Raw genomic sequence first — 15,778 nt, 5'->3', positions numbered from 1 at the left:
CGTGTATTGAGTCCTCGGGTAAATTGAAGACTGCGATGAAATAAATGTCTCATCACATCGTAGCCAGTTACTTTGGACATTTATGATTTTAATTTACGATAAATGTGTCAAAGTACTGGCCACGACGAAATAAGAGTTCGACTTGCTTTTCCAAAGGTTCTTTCTCTTGAAGGCGCAAAAAATTATCTTTTAGTTTTCAAAAATTCTGAAAACTGAATACAAACATATCATTACATCGTTATGCTACACTACGTGAATTATTTCATTGCTTTTTCCCAACTAACCATTTGAATGAGACCGAAGATGTTTTTCTTCGTGTATTGAGTCCTCGGGTAAATTGAAGACTGCGATGAAATTAATGTCTCATCACATCGTAGCCAGTTACTTTGGACATTTATGATTTTAATTTCCGATAAATGTGTCAAAGTACTGGCCACGACGAAATAAGAGTTCGACTTTCTTTTCCAAAGGTTCTTCCTCTTAAAGGCGCAAAAAATTATCTTTCAGTTTTCAAAAATTCTGAAAACTGAAAACAAACATATCATTACATCGTTATGCTACACTACGTGAATTATTTCATTGCTATTTCCCAACTTACCATTTGAATGAGACCGAAGATGTTTTTCTTCGTGTATTGAGTCCTCGGGTAAATTGAAGACTGCGATGAAATTAATGTCTCATCACATCGTAACCAGTCACATTTCACAGTTATGATTTTAATTTCCGATAAATGTGTCAAAGTGCTGGCCACGACGAAATAAGAGTTCGACTTTCTTTTCCAAACGTTCGTCCTCTTGAAGGCGCCGATAATTTTATTTTAATGTTGAAAAATTTTGAAAACTAAAAACATCGTGGAAACAAACATATCATCACATCGTTATGCTACACTACGTGAATTATTTCAATGCTATTTCCCAACTTACCATTTGAATGAGACAAAAGATGTTTTTCTTCGTGTATTGAGTCCTCGGGTAAATTGAAGACTGCGATGAAATTAATGTCTCATCACATCGTAGCCAGTTACTTTGGACATTTATGATTTTAATTTCTGATAAATGTGTCAAAGTACTGGCCACGACGAAATAAGAGTTCGACTTTCTTTTCCAAAGGTTCTTCCTCTTAAAGGCGCAAAAAATTATCTTTTAGTTTTCAAAAATTCTGAAAACTGAAAACAAACATATCATTACATCGTTAGGCTACACTACGTGAATTATTTCATTGCTATTTCCCAACTTACCATTTGAATGAGACCGAAGATGTTTTTCTTCGTGTATTGAGTCCTCGGGTAAATTGAAGACTGCGATGAAATTAATGTCTCATCACATCGAAGCCAGTCACTTTGCACAATTATGATTTTAATTTCCGATAAATGTGTCACAGTGCTGGCCACGACGAAATAAGAGTTCGACTTTCTTTTCCAAACGTTCGTCCTCTTGAAGGCGCCGATAATTTTATTTTAATGTTGAAAAATTTTGAAAACTAAAAACATCGTGGAAACAAACATATCATCACATCGTTATGCTACACTACGTGAATTATTTCAATGCTATTTCCCAACTTACCATTTGAATGAGACAAAAGATGTTTTTCTTCGTGTATTGAGTCCTCGGGTAAATTGAAGACTGCGATGAAATTAATGTCTCATCACATCGAAGCCAGTCACATTTCACAGTTATGATTTTAATATCCGATAAATGTGTCAAAGTGCTGGCCACGACGAAATAAGAGTTCGACTTTCTTTTCCAAACGTTCGTCCTCTTGAAGGCGCCGATAATTTTATTTTAATGTTGAAAAATTTTGAAAACTAAAAACATCGTGGAAACAAACATATCATCACATCGTTATGCTACACTACGTGAATTATTTCAATGCTATTTCCCAACTTACCATTTGAATGAGACAAAAGATGTTTTTCTTCGTGTATTGAGTCCTCGGGTAAATTGAAGACTGCGATGAAATTAATGTCTCATCACATCGTTGCCAGTTACTTTGGACATTTATGATTTTAATTTCCGATAAATGTGTCAAAGTACTGGCCACGACGAAATAAGAGTTCGACTTTCTTTTCCAAAGGTTCTTCCTCTTAAAGGCGCAAAAAATTATCTTTTAGTTTTCAAAAATTCTGAAAACTGAAAACAAACATATCATCACATCGTTATGCTACACTACGTGAATTATTTCATTGCTATTTCCCAACTTACCATTTCAATGAGACCGAAGATGTTTTTCTTCGTGTATTGAGTCCTCGGGTAAATTGAAGACTGCGATGAAATTAATGTCTCATCACATCGTAGCCAGTGTCTTTGCACAGTTATGATTTTAATTTCCGATAAATGTGTCAAAGTGCTGGCCACGACGAAATAAGATTTCGACTTTCTTTTCCAAACGTTCTTCCTCTTGAAGGCGCCGATAATTTTATTTTAATGTTGAAAAATTTTGAAAACTAAAGACATCGTGGAAACAAACATATCATCACATCGTTATGCTACACTACGTGAATTATTTCAATGCTATTTCCCAACTTACCATTTGAATGAGACCGAAGATGTTTTTCTTCGTGTATTGAGTCCTCGGGTAAATTGAAGACTGCGTTGAAATAAATGTCTCATCACATCTTAGCCAGTCACTTTGCTCAATTATGATTTAAATTTCCGATAAATGTGTCAAAGTGCTGGCCACGACGAAATAAGAGTTCGACTTTCTTTTCCAAACGTTCTTCCTCTTGAAGGCGCCGATAATTTTATTTTAATGTTGAAAAATTTTGAAAACTAAAGACATCGTGGAAACAAACATATCATTTCATCGTGATGCTACCCTACGTGAATTATTTCATTGCTATTTCCCAACTTACCATTTGAATGAGACCGAAAATGTTTTTTTTCGTGTATTGAGTCCTCGGGTAAATTGAAGACTGCGATGTAATAAATGTCTCATCACATCGTAGCCAGTCACATTTCACAGTTATGATTTTAATTTCCGATAAATGTGTCAAAGTGCTGGCCACGACGATATAAGAGTTCGACTTTCTTTTCCAAAGGTTCTTCCTCTTGAAGGCTCAAAAAATTATCTTTTAGTTTTCAAAAATTCTGAAAACTGAAAACAAACATATCATTACATCGTTATGCTACACTACGTGAATTATTTCATTGCTATTTCCCAACTTACCATTTGAATGAGACCAAAGATGTTTTTCTTCGTGTATTGACTCCTCGGGTAAATTGATGACTGCGATGAAATAAATTTTTTCATCACATCGTAGCCAGTCACATTTCACAGTTATGATTTTAATTTCCGATAAATGTGTCAAAGTGCTGGTCACGACGAAATAAGAGTTCGACTTTCTTTTCCAAACGTTCTTCCTCTTGAAGGCGCCGATAATATTATTTTAATGTTGAAAAATTTTGAAAACTAAAGACATCGTGGAAACAAACATATCATCACATCGTTATGCTACACTACGTGAACTATTTCATTGCTATTTCCCAACTTACCTTTAGAATGAGACCGAAGATGTTTTTCTTCGTGTATTGACTCTTCGGGTAAATTGAAGACTGCGATAAAATAAATGTCTCATCACATCGTAACCAGTCACATTTCACAGTTATGATTTTAATTTCCGATAAATATGTCAAAGTGCTGGCCACGACGAAATAAGAGTTCGACTTTCTTTTCCAAACGTTCGTCCTCTTGAAGGCGCCGATAATTTTATTTTAATGTTGAAAAATTTTGAAAACTAAAAGCATCGTGGAAACAAACATATCATCACATCGTTATGCTACACTACGTGAATTATTTCAATGCTATTTCCCAACTTACCATTTGAATGAGACAAAAGATGTTTTTCTTCGTGTATTGAGTCCTCGGGTAAATTGAAGACTGCGATGAATTATATGTCTCATCACATCTTAGCCAGTTACTTTGGACATTTATGATTTTAATTTCCGATAAGTGTGTCAAAGTACTGGCCACGACGAAATAAGAGTTCGACTTTCTTTTCCAAAGGTTCTTCCTCTTGAAGGCGCAAAAAATTATCATTTAGTTTTCAAAAATTCTGAAAACTGAAAACAAACATATCATTACATCGTTATGCTACACTACGTGAATTATTTCATTGCTATTTCCCAACTTACCATTTGAATGAGACCGAAGATGTTTTTCTTCGTGTATTGAGTCCTCGGGTAAATTGAAGACTGCGTTGAAATAAATGTCTCATCACATCGAAGCCAGTCACTTTGCACAATTATGATTTTAATTTCCGATAAATGTGTCAAAGTGCTGGCCACGACGAAATAAGAGTTCGACTTTCTTTTCCAAACGTTCTTCCTCTTGAAGGCGCCGATAATTTTATTTTAATGTTGAAAAATTTTGAAAACTAAAGACATCGTGGAATCAAACATATCATCACATCGTTATGCTACACTACGTGAATTATTTCATTGCTATTTCCCAACTAACCATTTGAATGAGACCGAAGATGTTTTTCTTCGTGTATTGAGTCCTCGGGTAAATTGAAGACTGCGTTGAAATAAATGTCTCATCACATCGAAGCCAGTCACTTTGCACAATTATGATTTTAATTTCCGATAAATGTGTCAAAGTGCTGGCCACGACGAAATAAGAGTTCGACTTTCTTTTCCAAACGTTCTTCCTCTTGAAGGCGCCGATAATTTTATTTTAATGTTGAAAAATTTTGAAAACTAAAGACATCGTGGAATCAAACATATCATCACATCGTTATGCTACACTACGTGAATTATTTCATTGCTATTTCCCAACTTACCATTTGAATGAGACCGAAGATGTTTTTCTTCGTGTATTGAGTCCTCGGGTAAATTGAAGACTGCGATGAAATAAATGTCTCATCACATCGTAGCCAGTTACTTTGGACATTTATGATTTTAATTTCCGATAAATGTGTCAAAGTACTGGCCACGACGAAATAAGAGTTCGACTTGCTTTTCCAAAGGTTCTTTCTCTTGAAGGCGCAAAAAATTATGTTTTAGTTTTCAAAAATTCTGAAAACTGAATACAAACATATCATTACATCGTTATGCTACACTACGTGAATTATTTCATTGCTATTTCCCAACTTACCATTTGAATGAGATTGAAGATGTTTTTCTTCGTGTAAAAATTTGTTCCCCATACTGGTTGATCATAAGAAATCGGAAATCGAATCGAACGAAAGTCGATTGTTGACGAAAAACGAAGATACGCGAATGATTGGATCCCCATACTTCTAAAGGATAATCGAATATTAAGTAAATTTTAGAGCGTTGTCTCTATCGAGGCCGTAGTCTAATGGCTAGCGTACTTGTTCTGGGCGAGGAGGACCTTAGCTCGATTCCGTGATTTGGAATTAATTTTATTTTTCAAATATCGCTAAAATATAAATTAATTTCAATAATTTCAATTAAATATTTAATTGTTTTATATGAAAAGAAAAAAAATGGTTCAAAACCTCGCTAAATATAATTTTTATAATTACGTATTTTTATATGGCGATACGTATGAAATTAGGATGGAGTGCATTTGGACGGATGAATGCTGTTTTTAAATCAAAAATGCCACTCTGCCTGAAGAAAAGGATCTTTGATCAATGCGTTTTGCCAGTGATGACAAAGTCGTCTCGTCGAAAAATTAAATTATCGATTTTTATCGATTCATTCATTATGATCGGCGAGCGTTAGGACACACACACACCAACACACACACCAACACACACAACCACACACACACCCACACACACACCCACACACACACCCACACACACACCCACACACACACCCACACACACACCCACACACACACACACAAACACACAGATTACCGTCTTTATATATATGATATTTATTTGGCCTTTTCTATTTATTATATTATGAGTTCGTCACAAAAACATGATTTACATATGAACAAAAATCTTTGTTTGTACCGGAGACGGCTAAAATTTCATTGGGAGCTTTCCTAGGGCTTCCATGCCGGTTTAAACCAAAACCGAAAAGCCGGTTTTTTGATCATTTTTTAAAAAACCGAAAACCGGCGTTTTGGCTCGATCAACCGGCTTTTTACGGTTTTCTTTAATTAATGCTTTTTTCCTCAAAATTAGCACTTATCTTATTATTTATTTATTTATTTATTTAAAGTTTGGACCGTTGTAGCATTACAGGAATTCCTAATGCGCCACAATGGTCAAAAATATAACAGAAAAGACAAGAAACAAAATAATAAATTAGACATAACAAAAACAAAACATATATATACACAAACAACTAAAAATAGTAATTATTATTATTATATATCGTTTATCGTCTTGAATGTTTACAAGGTTTTTGTATTTCGTAATATTCTTTCTCGATTATGATTTTCAAGTTATGAATTCCATAAGTCCTCACCAGATAGAGTTTCAAAATTTGTCATCCGGACTGACCGAAACCAATCACGACAAGCAAATAATACACCACCACCACGTCGATCTACTCTATCGCGACGATGCAGCCTCCAGGAAGAATCAAAAAGTTCAGCATCAAAAATGATGAAGTCCACCATGTTTCCGTTAGTGCTACCATATCATCACAAATATGTAGTAGAAACGGCTGAATTAAACGCAGCCAGCTTTGTCCTGAGACCTCGTGCATTTTGGTAATAAATTACCAATTTTCGTTCTCCCAGTTTGGCGCGTGACTTTCTTTGAGACAAGAAATGGCAGTTTTGATTGAGCCAACGGAGGTTGAGCCAATGGAGACGAAACGGAAGAGGAAGCAGAAGAAGAAGCCAACACAGTCACAACAGAATCACGACTATCAGGACCATTTGAGCAGGCAGATGTAGGAGAAGAGGCAAACATCGACGTCACTGCGACCGTTTCCATAGAAGATTCACTAATACTTGCAGACGTAGTTTTAATATCAGGCTTCAAACATCTAGCAGCTCCCGTACAAAAATCAGCAAATGAAACACTTGGGCGCAGCTCTAATGATGAAACAACGTCAGTGGCAGACATAGAAGTAGTATTAGTATTCGATTTTTTATTATGAATTTCAAATTTCTATGAAAGATCAAAATAAATGTAAATATCTAAACTCTCTTAGGTAAAAGGCGTATATTTCTTTGAACATCAAAAAAAAAGGTACTTGGCGGTTTCTTTGAGATTTGTAATGGACGAAGATAAAATATTATTGAAAGTATGTAGTTTAAATGACCTACCCTACTTCAGGTAGAAAACATTATTATTGTGTTTGTGATATGCCAATGAATTTGTTTCCGAAATTTGCAACGGTTTTTACAGCTTTTGGATTTTTAAGCTAAAACAGATGCGTAAAAACAACGAAAGATTGAAATATTTCAACGTTGAACGAACCTCAGAGCGAATCTCAGCAGTTCTTAATAACTATTCACGATTCCACAACGTTTTTCTGCGAGGTTACACATTAGTTTTTTAATAATATATTCTTGATAGTAGCTTATTTAAATGATTTAATTATTTGTGCGTATTGTATTATTTGTAATATTTGTAATAATAATATATAATAATGATCTTATGAAAGTTCATAATGTTTATAACTCAATTTAATTCATATAAAAATATCTTTTTTGGATAATATAATATATATTTCCTTTTTTTTATATATAAATTTTAAACTTAAAAAAAGTCTTTATTTTCTAAAACCAGTGAAAGCGGGCCAACCGGCTTGTTATTTATAAAAAAACCGAAAACCGGCTTTTTCTTTCGGGTGGTTTTTTGGAACCCCTAGAGCTTACCAAATGATCGGTAGTGTTCAAAATGCTCTAAAAAATTGATGAAACCGCTCGAGATACCGCAAATATGTTTTAATAGATTAATTTATTTTACCATTGACACGATACTTAGTTAAAATATCAGATGTCGAGGTTCTGCGGATAGGCTTTCGGTAATAGGATTAAGTTACGCTATCGCCCCGAGGCGAACATAACAAGATGAACTTCGAAATGGAAAAGCTTTCATAATCAATTTGTAACGGTCTAAATGGCATTCGATAAACACAAGTGCGACGATTTTGAAAATTATTCACAATTAATTATTCATCCATTTATGAATACGTACATATGTAGATATTATTCGAACGATTGAGCAACGCTCAAATCAGTTCGGAACAATTTTTAACCGTCATTACCATATATGTATGTATGTATGTTCGTACGATATTATACTTTACATCGTCTAATAAAAACAAGGCTGGAATTTCTATTAGTTTTTTCTTATATATGAACTTGATATAATTCAGATGATTATTATTAGCGTCGTAGAAACACAAAAGCTCCATCTTATTATTTTTTTATTTCATTTTTAGTGTGCGAAGATGTGCACAGGTTGAATTTGAAAAATGACCAGCTTGCAAGTTCACGGTCGGTTCATCTGCCAAATTTATATAATTATAGTGGTTTTGAGAAAAAAAAATGGCAGACGTTGTAGTAGTTTAGGATTGCAATTTTCAATCAACTTTATCATAAATCATCGTGCAAGAATTTACAACTGGAAACAATGTACAATGTATTCGATTTATTTACTATTGAGAATGAAAAGGAGCTATTTTACAATTATATATGAATGTATTGTTATTTGAATTTGGTTTGTATTTTATTGATCAGTTATTACAATAAACGGCTAATAATTATTTATATTTAAAGGTCAGTTTATTTGGATTGCTCGTAATTTGGCATTAAAATTCGTATGTACATATAATGAAATTAATTTTTGAAACCGGAAACATATTAGTGATTTATTTTAATTTTATAAAATAGACATTTTGATGAAGTCGATAATATTATTTACTATTCAAGCTGTTAAATTCGTATTTAATTTCTAACTATTTAATTTTAAAATTAATGATCAATTGTAAATAATAGCAGATCGAAAATTTTGTTGCGCTTTAATATAAAATATCTGATTTTAAAATAAATTATAATTTAATGTAATTTAATCATATTATTGCTACTTATTACTATTATCCACATTTTCTAGTATGATTTAAAAATATATATTATTTAATACCGTATTATTTTATAATTTAAGTCTGCAGGCTTAAATTTTCCTTCGCGACTCATAAATCATAGCTTGCCGTATAATATAATCGTATTTAATCTAAAAAATATTCATTTTTAACTACTAAAAAAGTAATATAACTTAAGGCAAATAAGATACGTAAAGACCTTTACACTTTCTAGATTAATCTAAAAGTGGTTTTTTACAAGTTTTGAAGATTCGGACTTTTAATGTGATTTAATGTTTCCGACGAGGCGTCGAGTTAATATATAATATTTTGATTAAATCATTGACAAGCTGAATCATCGCCTTTCATTCGCTAATAAAGAATAATTTTTTACGCTCTTTAAAACCGAGAAAAAAAATCACATTGAATAACTCATAAATTTAATCCAAATAAAGAGCCTCCGGGAACGTTTAAGTTTTAGGACGCGATGCATTACCACCAGCAGAAGGCCGACGAGTAATTACAATTCGCACGATGATGCGGTCATAAATGCATTTAGGATGCAAAAAAATCATAAAAGAAAAATGGCATATGATAATCAAGGATGACACGAGTGTACAGGCGTAAAAAAATCTAATCGATCGGTTACAATTGATACATTTCTTCAACCGTTTAAGTTTCAATGTCGAACCGCTTTGTTCCTTTCACCGAAACGCTTCTCGATATTTATTGTTACGGATTCGAATACAACTCGAAATTATAGTTCATGTTTGCTATGAGCAAATATATTAGTATGTGTGTGTGCACGATGAGCTAGGTATGCAAAATTACCGCGATTAATATACAGTACGTTTCACAGACTGTAATCTCGATTGTGAATTATGAATTGTGGTTGATTTATTTCACAATAACTCTAATAACCCAAGTCGAACCGAACGGTATTACGATACGACAGTTTTCAATTCAAAAATAGAATGTGTTCGATTTGCGCGTTTGAAGATTTGCAAATTTGATCTTGAATATATGTGGTGTGGATCGAGGAAGGGCAAGCTCTATGAAACGCACTGTACATACATATGTATGGTTTACTTTTTTTATGCTTGTTCGCGGTCGGCTCACAGAGAATGACTTCAGTTCCGTAACAATGACGAAACATCAGATCGGTATAAATACTCTGGGAGTCATCTTCAGCTCATCATTCACACGGTGCAGCTCACCCAGAGAACAACCCGTGTTAAGAAGGGCTAACATCCATTTTTAAAATGCGTTGTTCAGTGAGTTCAGCCCAAAATATTTGATTTTACATATTATTTTCGAGTGGTTTTTCATTAATAATGTTTTTCAGATTTTGCTTTTGGTTGTGGGAGCGATGTTCTGCTCGGGAGCTAGATTGGAAAATACCTATCTGCCTCCAAGCAGTGCGCAATCTGCCGGTGGCAGTGGTTCGTTCTTGTCAGCCCCTTCTTCTACCTATAAGCAACAGAGCAGCTTCTCTTCAGGAGGTTTCAACAGTGGCAAACCATCATTCGGCGGATCATCCGGTGGAGCTTTCGGACAATCTCAATCGTATACTCAAGGAGGAGCCTTCGGAGGTAAAACTCAAGGAGGATTTGGTGGTGGTCAAGGAGCATTTGGAGGATCTCAGGGTGGATTTGGTGCTAAAGCTCAAGGAGGATTCGGTAGCGGTTCAGGACAAGGATTCGGTGGTGGTTCAGGACAAGGATTAGGTAGTGGTTCAGGACAAGGATTCGGAGGAGCTCAAGGTGGTCAAAAAGGATTCGGTGGAGCCGCACAAGGAGCATTCGGAGGAGCTCAAGGTGGTCAAGGATTCGGAGGAGCTCAAGGTGGTCAAAAAGGGTTCGGTGGAGCCGCACAAGGAGCATTCGGAGGAGCTCAAGGTGGTCAAGGATTCGGAGGAGCTCAAGGTGGTCAAAAAGGATTCGGTGGAGCCGCACAAGGAGCATTCGGAGGAGCTCAAGGTGGTCAAGTATTCGGAGGAGCTCAAGGTGGTCAAAAAGGATTCGGTGGAGCCGCCCAAGGTGGATTTGGAAGTGGTCAAGGAGGATTCGGAGGTGCCCAAGGAGGTCAGAAAGGATTCGGTGGAGCTGCTCAGGGAGGATTCGGAAGCAAAGCCCAAGGAGGATATGGAGGTGCTCAAGGATTCGGAGGTTCCCAAGGAGGTTTCAGCGGCTCTCACGGTTCATTAGCCGGTTTCGGTAAAGCCCAAGGCGGATACTCGGGATCTCAAGCTGGATCTTACAGCCAAGGTGGATACTCTCAAGGATTCAAAAGCGCCGGACAAGAGATTCCTATTTTGAAGTTCAACAATGACAACAGTGGTGATGGAAACTACGCCTTCAGGTAGGTCTTTATATTGCAAACACACATACATACGTACGTACGTACGAAGCTAAAAACAGTTTTAAATATCGTTTCAATTATTTTAATTTCAGCTACGAAACTGGAAACGGAATTAAAGCTGAAGAGACTGGTCACGCTCAGGGTGATACTCAAGTAGCGCAAGGTGGTTTTGCTTACACAGCTCCCGATGGTGGTCAATACTCCCTGTCCTATACTGCTGATGAAAATGGATTCCATCCCAGTGGAGCTCATCTTCCAACTCCTCCTCCAATCCCAGATGCCATCCTCCGCTCCATTGAACAGAACGAAAGGGAGGCCGCTAACGGGTCAGTATTTTCTATGGTTGACCCCGTTGTTCGATAAAGTTCAACATTTAATCCATGGAATTTTATCTTTTCAGAATCGTCGACGATGGTACTTACAAGGGAGAATTCGGTGGTTCAGCATCCTTCGGCGGCTCAGCATCCTTCGGCGGTTCAGCACCCTACAAACAAAAGCAAAACTTTGACAACTCAGGATACCACTATTAAATCTTGTCAACATTGCTAACGACACGACAATTGCCATAAGGGAAGAAAAGACGAAGACTAATTCAAATAAAAGAAAAAAAATCAATTTAAAAAATAATAATACTTCGTTCTGAAAGCCAGTAAATCTTATTTTTTTTTATTTAATATTTCAATAATAATTTTTATTTTATGTATTATACTTACATGTGAATATTTGCGCGAACTCATTGTATTTATTATTTTTCATTTATGTTTTGTTTCTTTTAATTATTAATAAATATGTATAATGTTATGAAAAGCGTTATTATACATTTAATAATATGCAAATTACACAATAAATATGTGAAACTTTACTTTGCGATCTTTTTCTTATTACTACAAACATTCTTGATTATAAACATGCTCTTTCTTGTTTTTTATCCTGTTTTTTTTTCTCTTATTTATGTATTTTTTCTTTTCAGGTGAACTATTTTTTTTTTGTTGTTTAAATGTTTGGCCACAGTGTCGTTTTGGGCAACTGTAAAGACACTGCGGCAAAAAATTCTTTTAAAATAAAATAAAATAAAAATATTACATATATTGTATGTATAATTACATGAAGATATAAAAAATAAACGGTCTTCTATCAAAACTCTCAATCCTCATCACTCCTGAAAAAAACTACTATAAAATTATTCAATATGAAATATTTATATTTAAAAATTTAAATATAATATTTTATATGTATATATATGTTAGTACATACAGATATTATGATTACTTCATATTTATAACATTTACTATTTAATTACACTGAGCAACAATAAAATTAATCTGTACTAAGTACGACCCACTTAATTCGATTATGACAATAATTTTTGATGGCTTCCTATCGTTCAAGAGATATGAGCACTTAAAAAATGTGCATTTTTTACAGATTTTTAGCGTTTGCAGTTTTTAATTCAAAGTCTAGTCATGTTGTGCCGAATGTGAGTATTGAAATCAATATTCAGATATTTTTCATATTGATTGTACTTTTTATTGCTTTAAAATACATACATATAATTAATTATCTAGCTAATTTTAGAAGTCTAAAATATATACACATTTTGTACACATTTTTCCGTAATATTATGGGCTAATTTTGCTCATTTTTAAAATCATTTACCGCTTGAATTAGTACGTTGAGATAAAATAAAAAAATATTGAGGTTAAAAACCAAACTATATAAATGCGTTAAATTAAAAAAATAGCGAAATTAGCTCATAATATTACGAAAAACAATATGTAAAAAAATATATATTGTTGACTTTGAAAATTCGTTAGATAATTTATTATACATATTTTAAAGCAATATAAATTACCATTAACTATTTATTCCAATACTCACTTTTGGCACAGCAATACTATGTAGATTTTGAATAACAGTCTACAAAAGCCAAAAATCTATAAAAATTGCACATTTTTTAAACGCTTCATATACATACATACATATGTATCTAAAATGAAAGCAAGTCAACAAAAACTATTGCAATATACTAATATAGTGGGTGAAATATAGTAAAGATTGATTAATCTCCGCTCAGGTATTTTTGATTTTCCGGATTTTTTGATTTGATTGTTGCTCAGTGTTATTAGCACAAAAATGTATTTTCAAACTGAAAATAGATTGAGAGTTTCGGTTTCAAATCTTTGCTATGTACATAAGGGTATCGATTTTGAAAAAAAATCTATTTTTTTTATATTTAAAACGATTCAAAATACTTCCAAAAATTCACTAGAGTAGATTTTGATTTTTAAATCCTTTTTTATTATTACGAAATTATGTTCACAATACTTCTTATATCTATTTTAATAACTAATGATCTACTGATCATTTTCTATTATACAATTTTAATTTAATTGTGTTAGTCATCATATTATTATATTATTTTAATGTTAATAATGTACAGCATAATAGGAGAAAGAGCTCAAAAACCTCTTTACAATTCTTATAAATGCTCATAATACATCTAATACATAATATTGATTAATGACTCTCTAAAGTCGATGACCTAAAGCAGATTGTGTTTAGATAATCTGTGTTTATACCTGAAGGGTATAGACATTTTGTTGTAATCACCGAGACTCTTCACAAGTGTGCTAGTATAGTTATTAGTAATTCTGTCATAGAATCTACTAGTTAGTTAAGTAGTTATGTGTGTAACAAACGGAATATTATTTATTGCATGCAGTTTTTTTAAGTTAGTATATATGGGTGTATTATAAATTATTTTTAGGGACTAAGAGGAGATGAGATATATATGTATGTACATTATTCGGAAAATATTTATATCGGAAAGTAATATATCTTTCATTACAATTCATTTTTTAATTTTAATGTATCATGTTTAGAAGAAAAAAATGTCAAAATATAAAATTATTTAAAAATAATATTTTATTTAGTAAATAGTGGACGTGAAAAAAGATCGATAAGGATCGTGAAGGAACATCGATAATGGACACGCCGATACTGGCGTTTAAGCGACGCGCGACGGTTTCAATTTTTTTTTTCATACCTTTACAATATAAAGAAATATCCCATGTGATATTTTTTCAATGTGAAATTACCCCGTTCATACAATGAGGCGAATAAAAACAAAGAAACTACTAAAGTGGTGTTTCAATTTTAAAAAAACCTACGAAAATCGGTAAAAATCACGATTATCACAAACTTTAATGGGCAGTGCAAATATATTTTTTAGAATTTTTATATTATTTTATACAGATTTCAAGTAACACAGAACGTCGTTTTCAACTTAAGCTGTTTCTAAATTCCACAATTCACCGTTTTCGATGTACATACACAACTACCTTTAATATACATATGTATTTATTAAAATAAATTGTTTATTATTGTTTTAAAACGTTTTTAACCTTTCTTAAAACATAAAATAACAAAAAACATATAAATTTTAATAAGGCATCAGTAGACTTTTCAATTCCAAATATTCGTATATTATCTATATATGTACATACATAGTATATAAAAATGAATGTCTGTGTGTGTGTGTGTGTGTGTGTGTGTGTGTGTGTGTGTGTGTGTCTCGAATAGGCTGCTAAACCACTGAACCGATTACAATGAAACTTTCAGAATTTGTTGTGTGCATGTCCGGAAAGATAACTGTGAAAAAAAAACGGGAAAAAACGAGAACGGAAACGGGAAAAACGGGAATGAGTGTCATTGCAACGCAATAATTTCAAATGTGTTCGCTACCTACGTTTTTCCGACAAATGGGAATGGGAACGAGAACGGGAACGGGAACGGGAACGAGTGCGGGAACGGGAACGGGAACGGGAACGAGAGCGGGAACGGGAACGGGAACGAGAGCGGGAACGGGAATGGGAACGGGAATTGCATGCGTTATTATGGCATTGCAACGCATGCCGGGGTTCAACTAGTTTCTAATAAAATTTTAATATTACTTTACCGTTTTAATCTATATATGTTTACTATTTCTATGACTTACTTTTGTAATGTACATAAGTCATAAAAAGTATTTGGAAACCTTAAATTTGACAAAGATGTTATTAAATATCAATTTTAATTGAATTACATACATAGTAATAGTAATAATTTGCAATGCTTTCTTTATTTATCCAAAAATTCGTAAAATTGCCAAAGATTTATGCTTTTAAATTTAGAACAATATGTTTAGGTCTTACATATATGTATTTATAATGAATTTAATCAAGACAACTTTATTTCGAATCTATCTCTACGTATTGTACAATATTTATTATTATTATATGTAATTATAAGTATATAATACAAATTGATGCGTTTATAATTATTTAAACCAAAATTTAGATTTTAATTTAAATAATTATAATTAGTTATATTATATGTAAATAAACAGACATGTGTATAAAACAATCTTACTTACATAATTTATATATGTATGTTTATACGTACATAATATA

The 15,778-nt window shown here is 33.2% G+C and overlaps 1 protein-coding gene across 1 annotated transcript; it reads left to right on the top strand.

Annotated features, from left to right (window-relative positions):
* Window positions 1–10,159: 10,159 nt before the first annotated feature.
* LOC143921705 (uncharacterized) lies at window positions 10,160–12,181 on the top strand. Its single transcript, XM_077445058.1, has 4 exons — window positions 10,160–10,240; window positions 10,312–11,327; window positions 11,420–11,653; window positions 11,728–12,181. Exons 1-4 carry the CDS (start codon window positions 10,229–10,231, stop codon window positions 11,855–11,857), a joined length of 1,392 nt encoding a protein of 463 aa, XP_077301184.1. The 5' UTR covers window positions 10,160–10,228; the 3' UTR covers window positions 11,858–12,181.
* The last annotated feature ends 3,597 nt before the right edge of the window (window positions 12,182–15,778 follow it).

The sequence above is a fragment of the Arctopsyche grandis genome, chromosome 2, assembly GCF_051622035.1.
Source record: "Arctopsyche grandis isolate Sample6627 chromosome 2, ASM5162203v2, whole genome shotgun sequence".
In the NCBI taxonomy this organism is placed as follows: Eukaryota; Metazoa; Arthropoda; class Insecta; order Trichoptera; family Hydropsychidae; genus Arctopsyche; species Arctopsyche grandis.
This window is presented reverse-complemented; position numbering and strand designations above follow the sequence as displayed.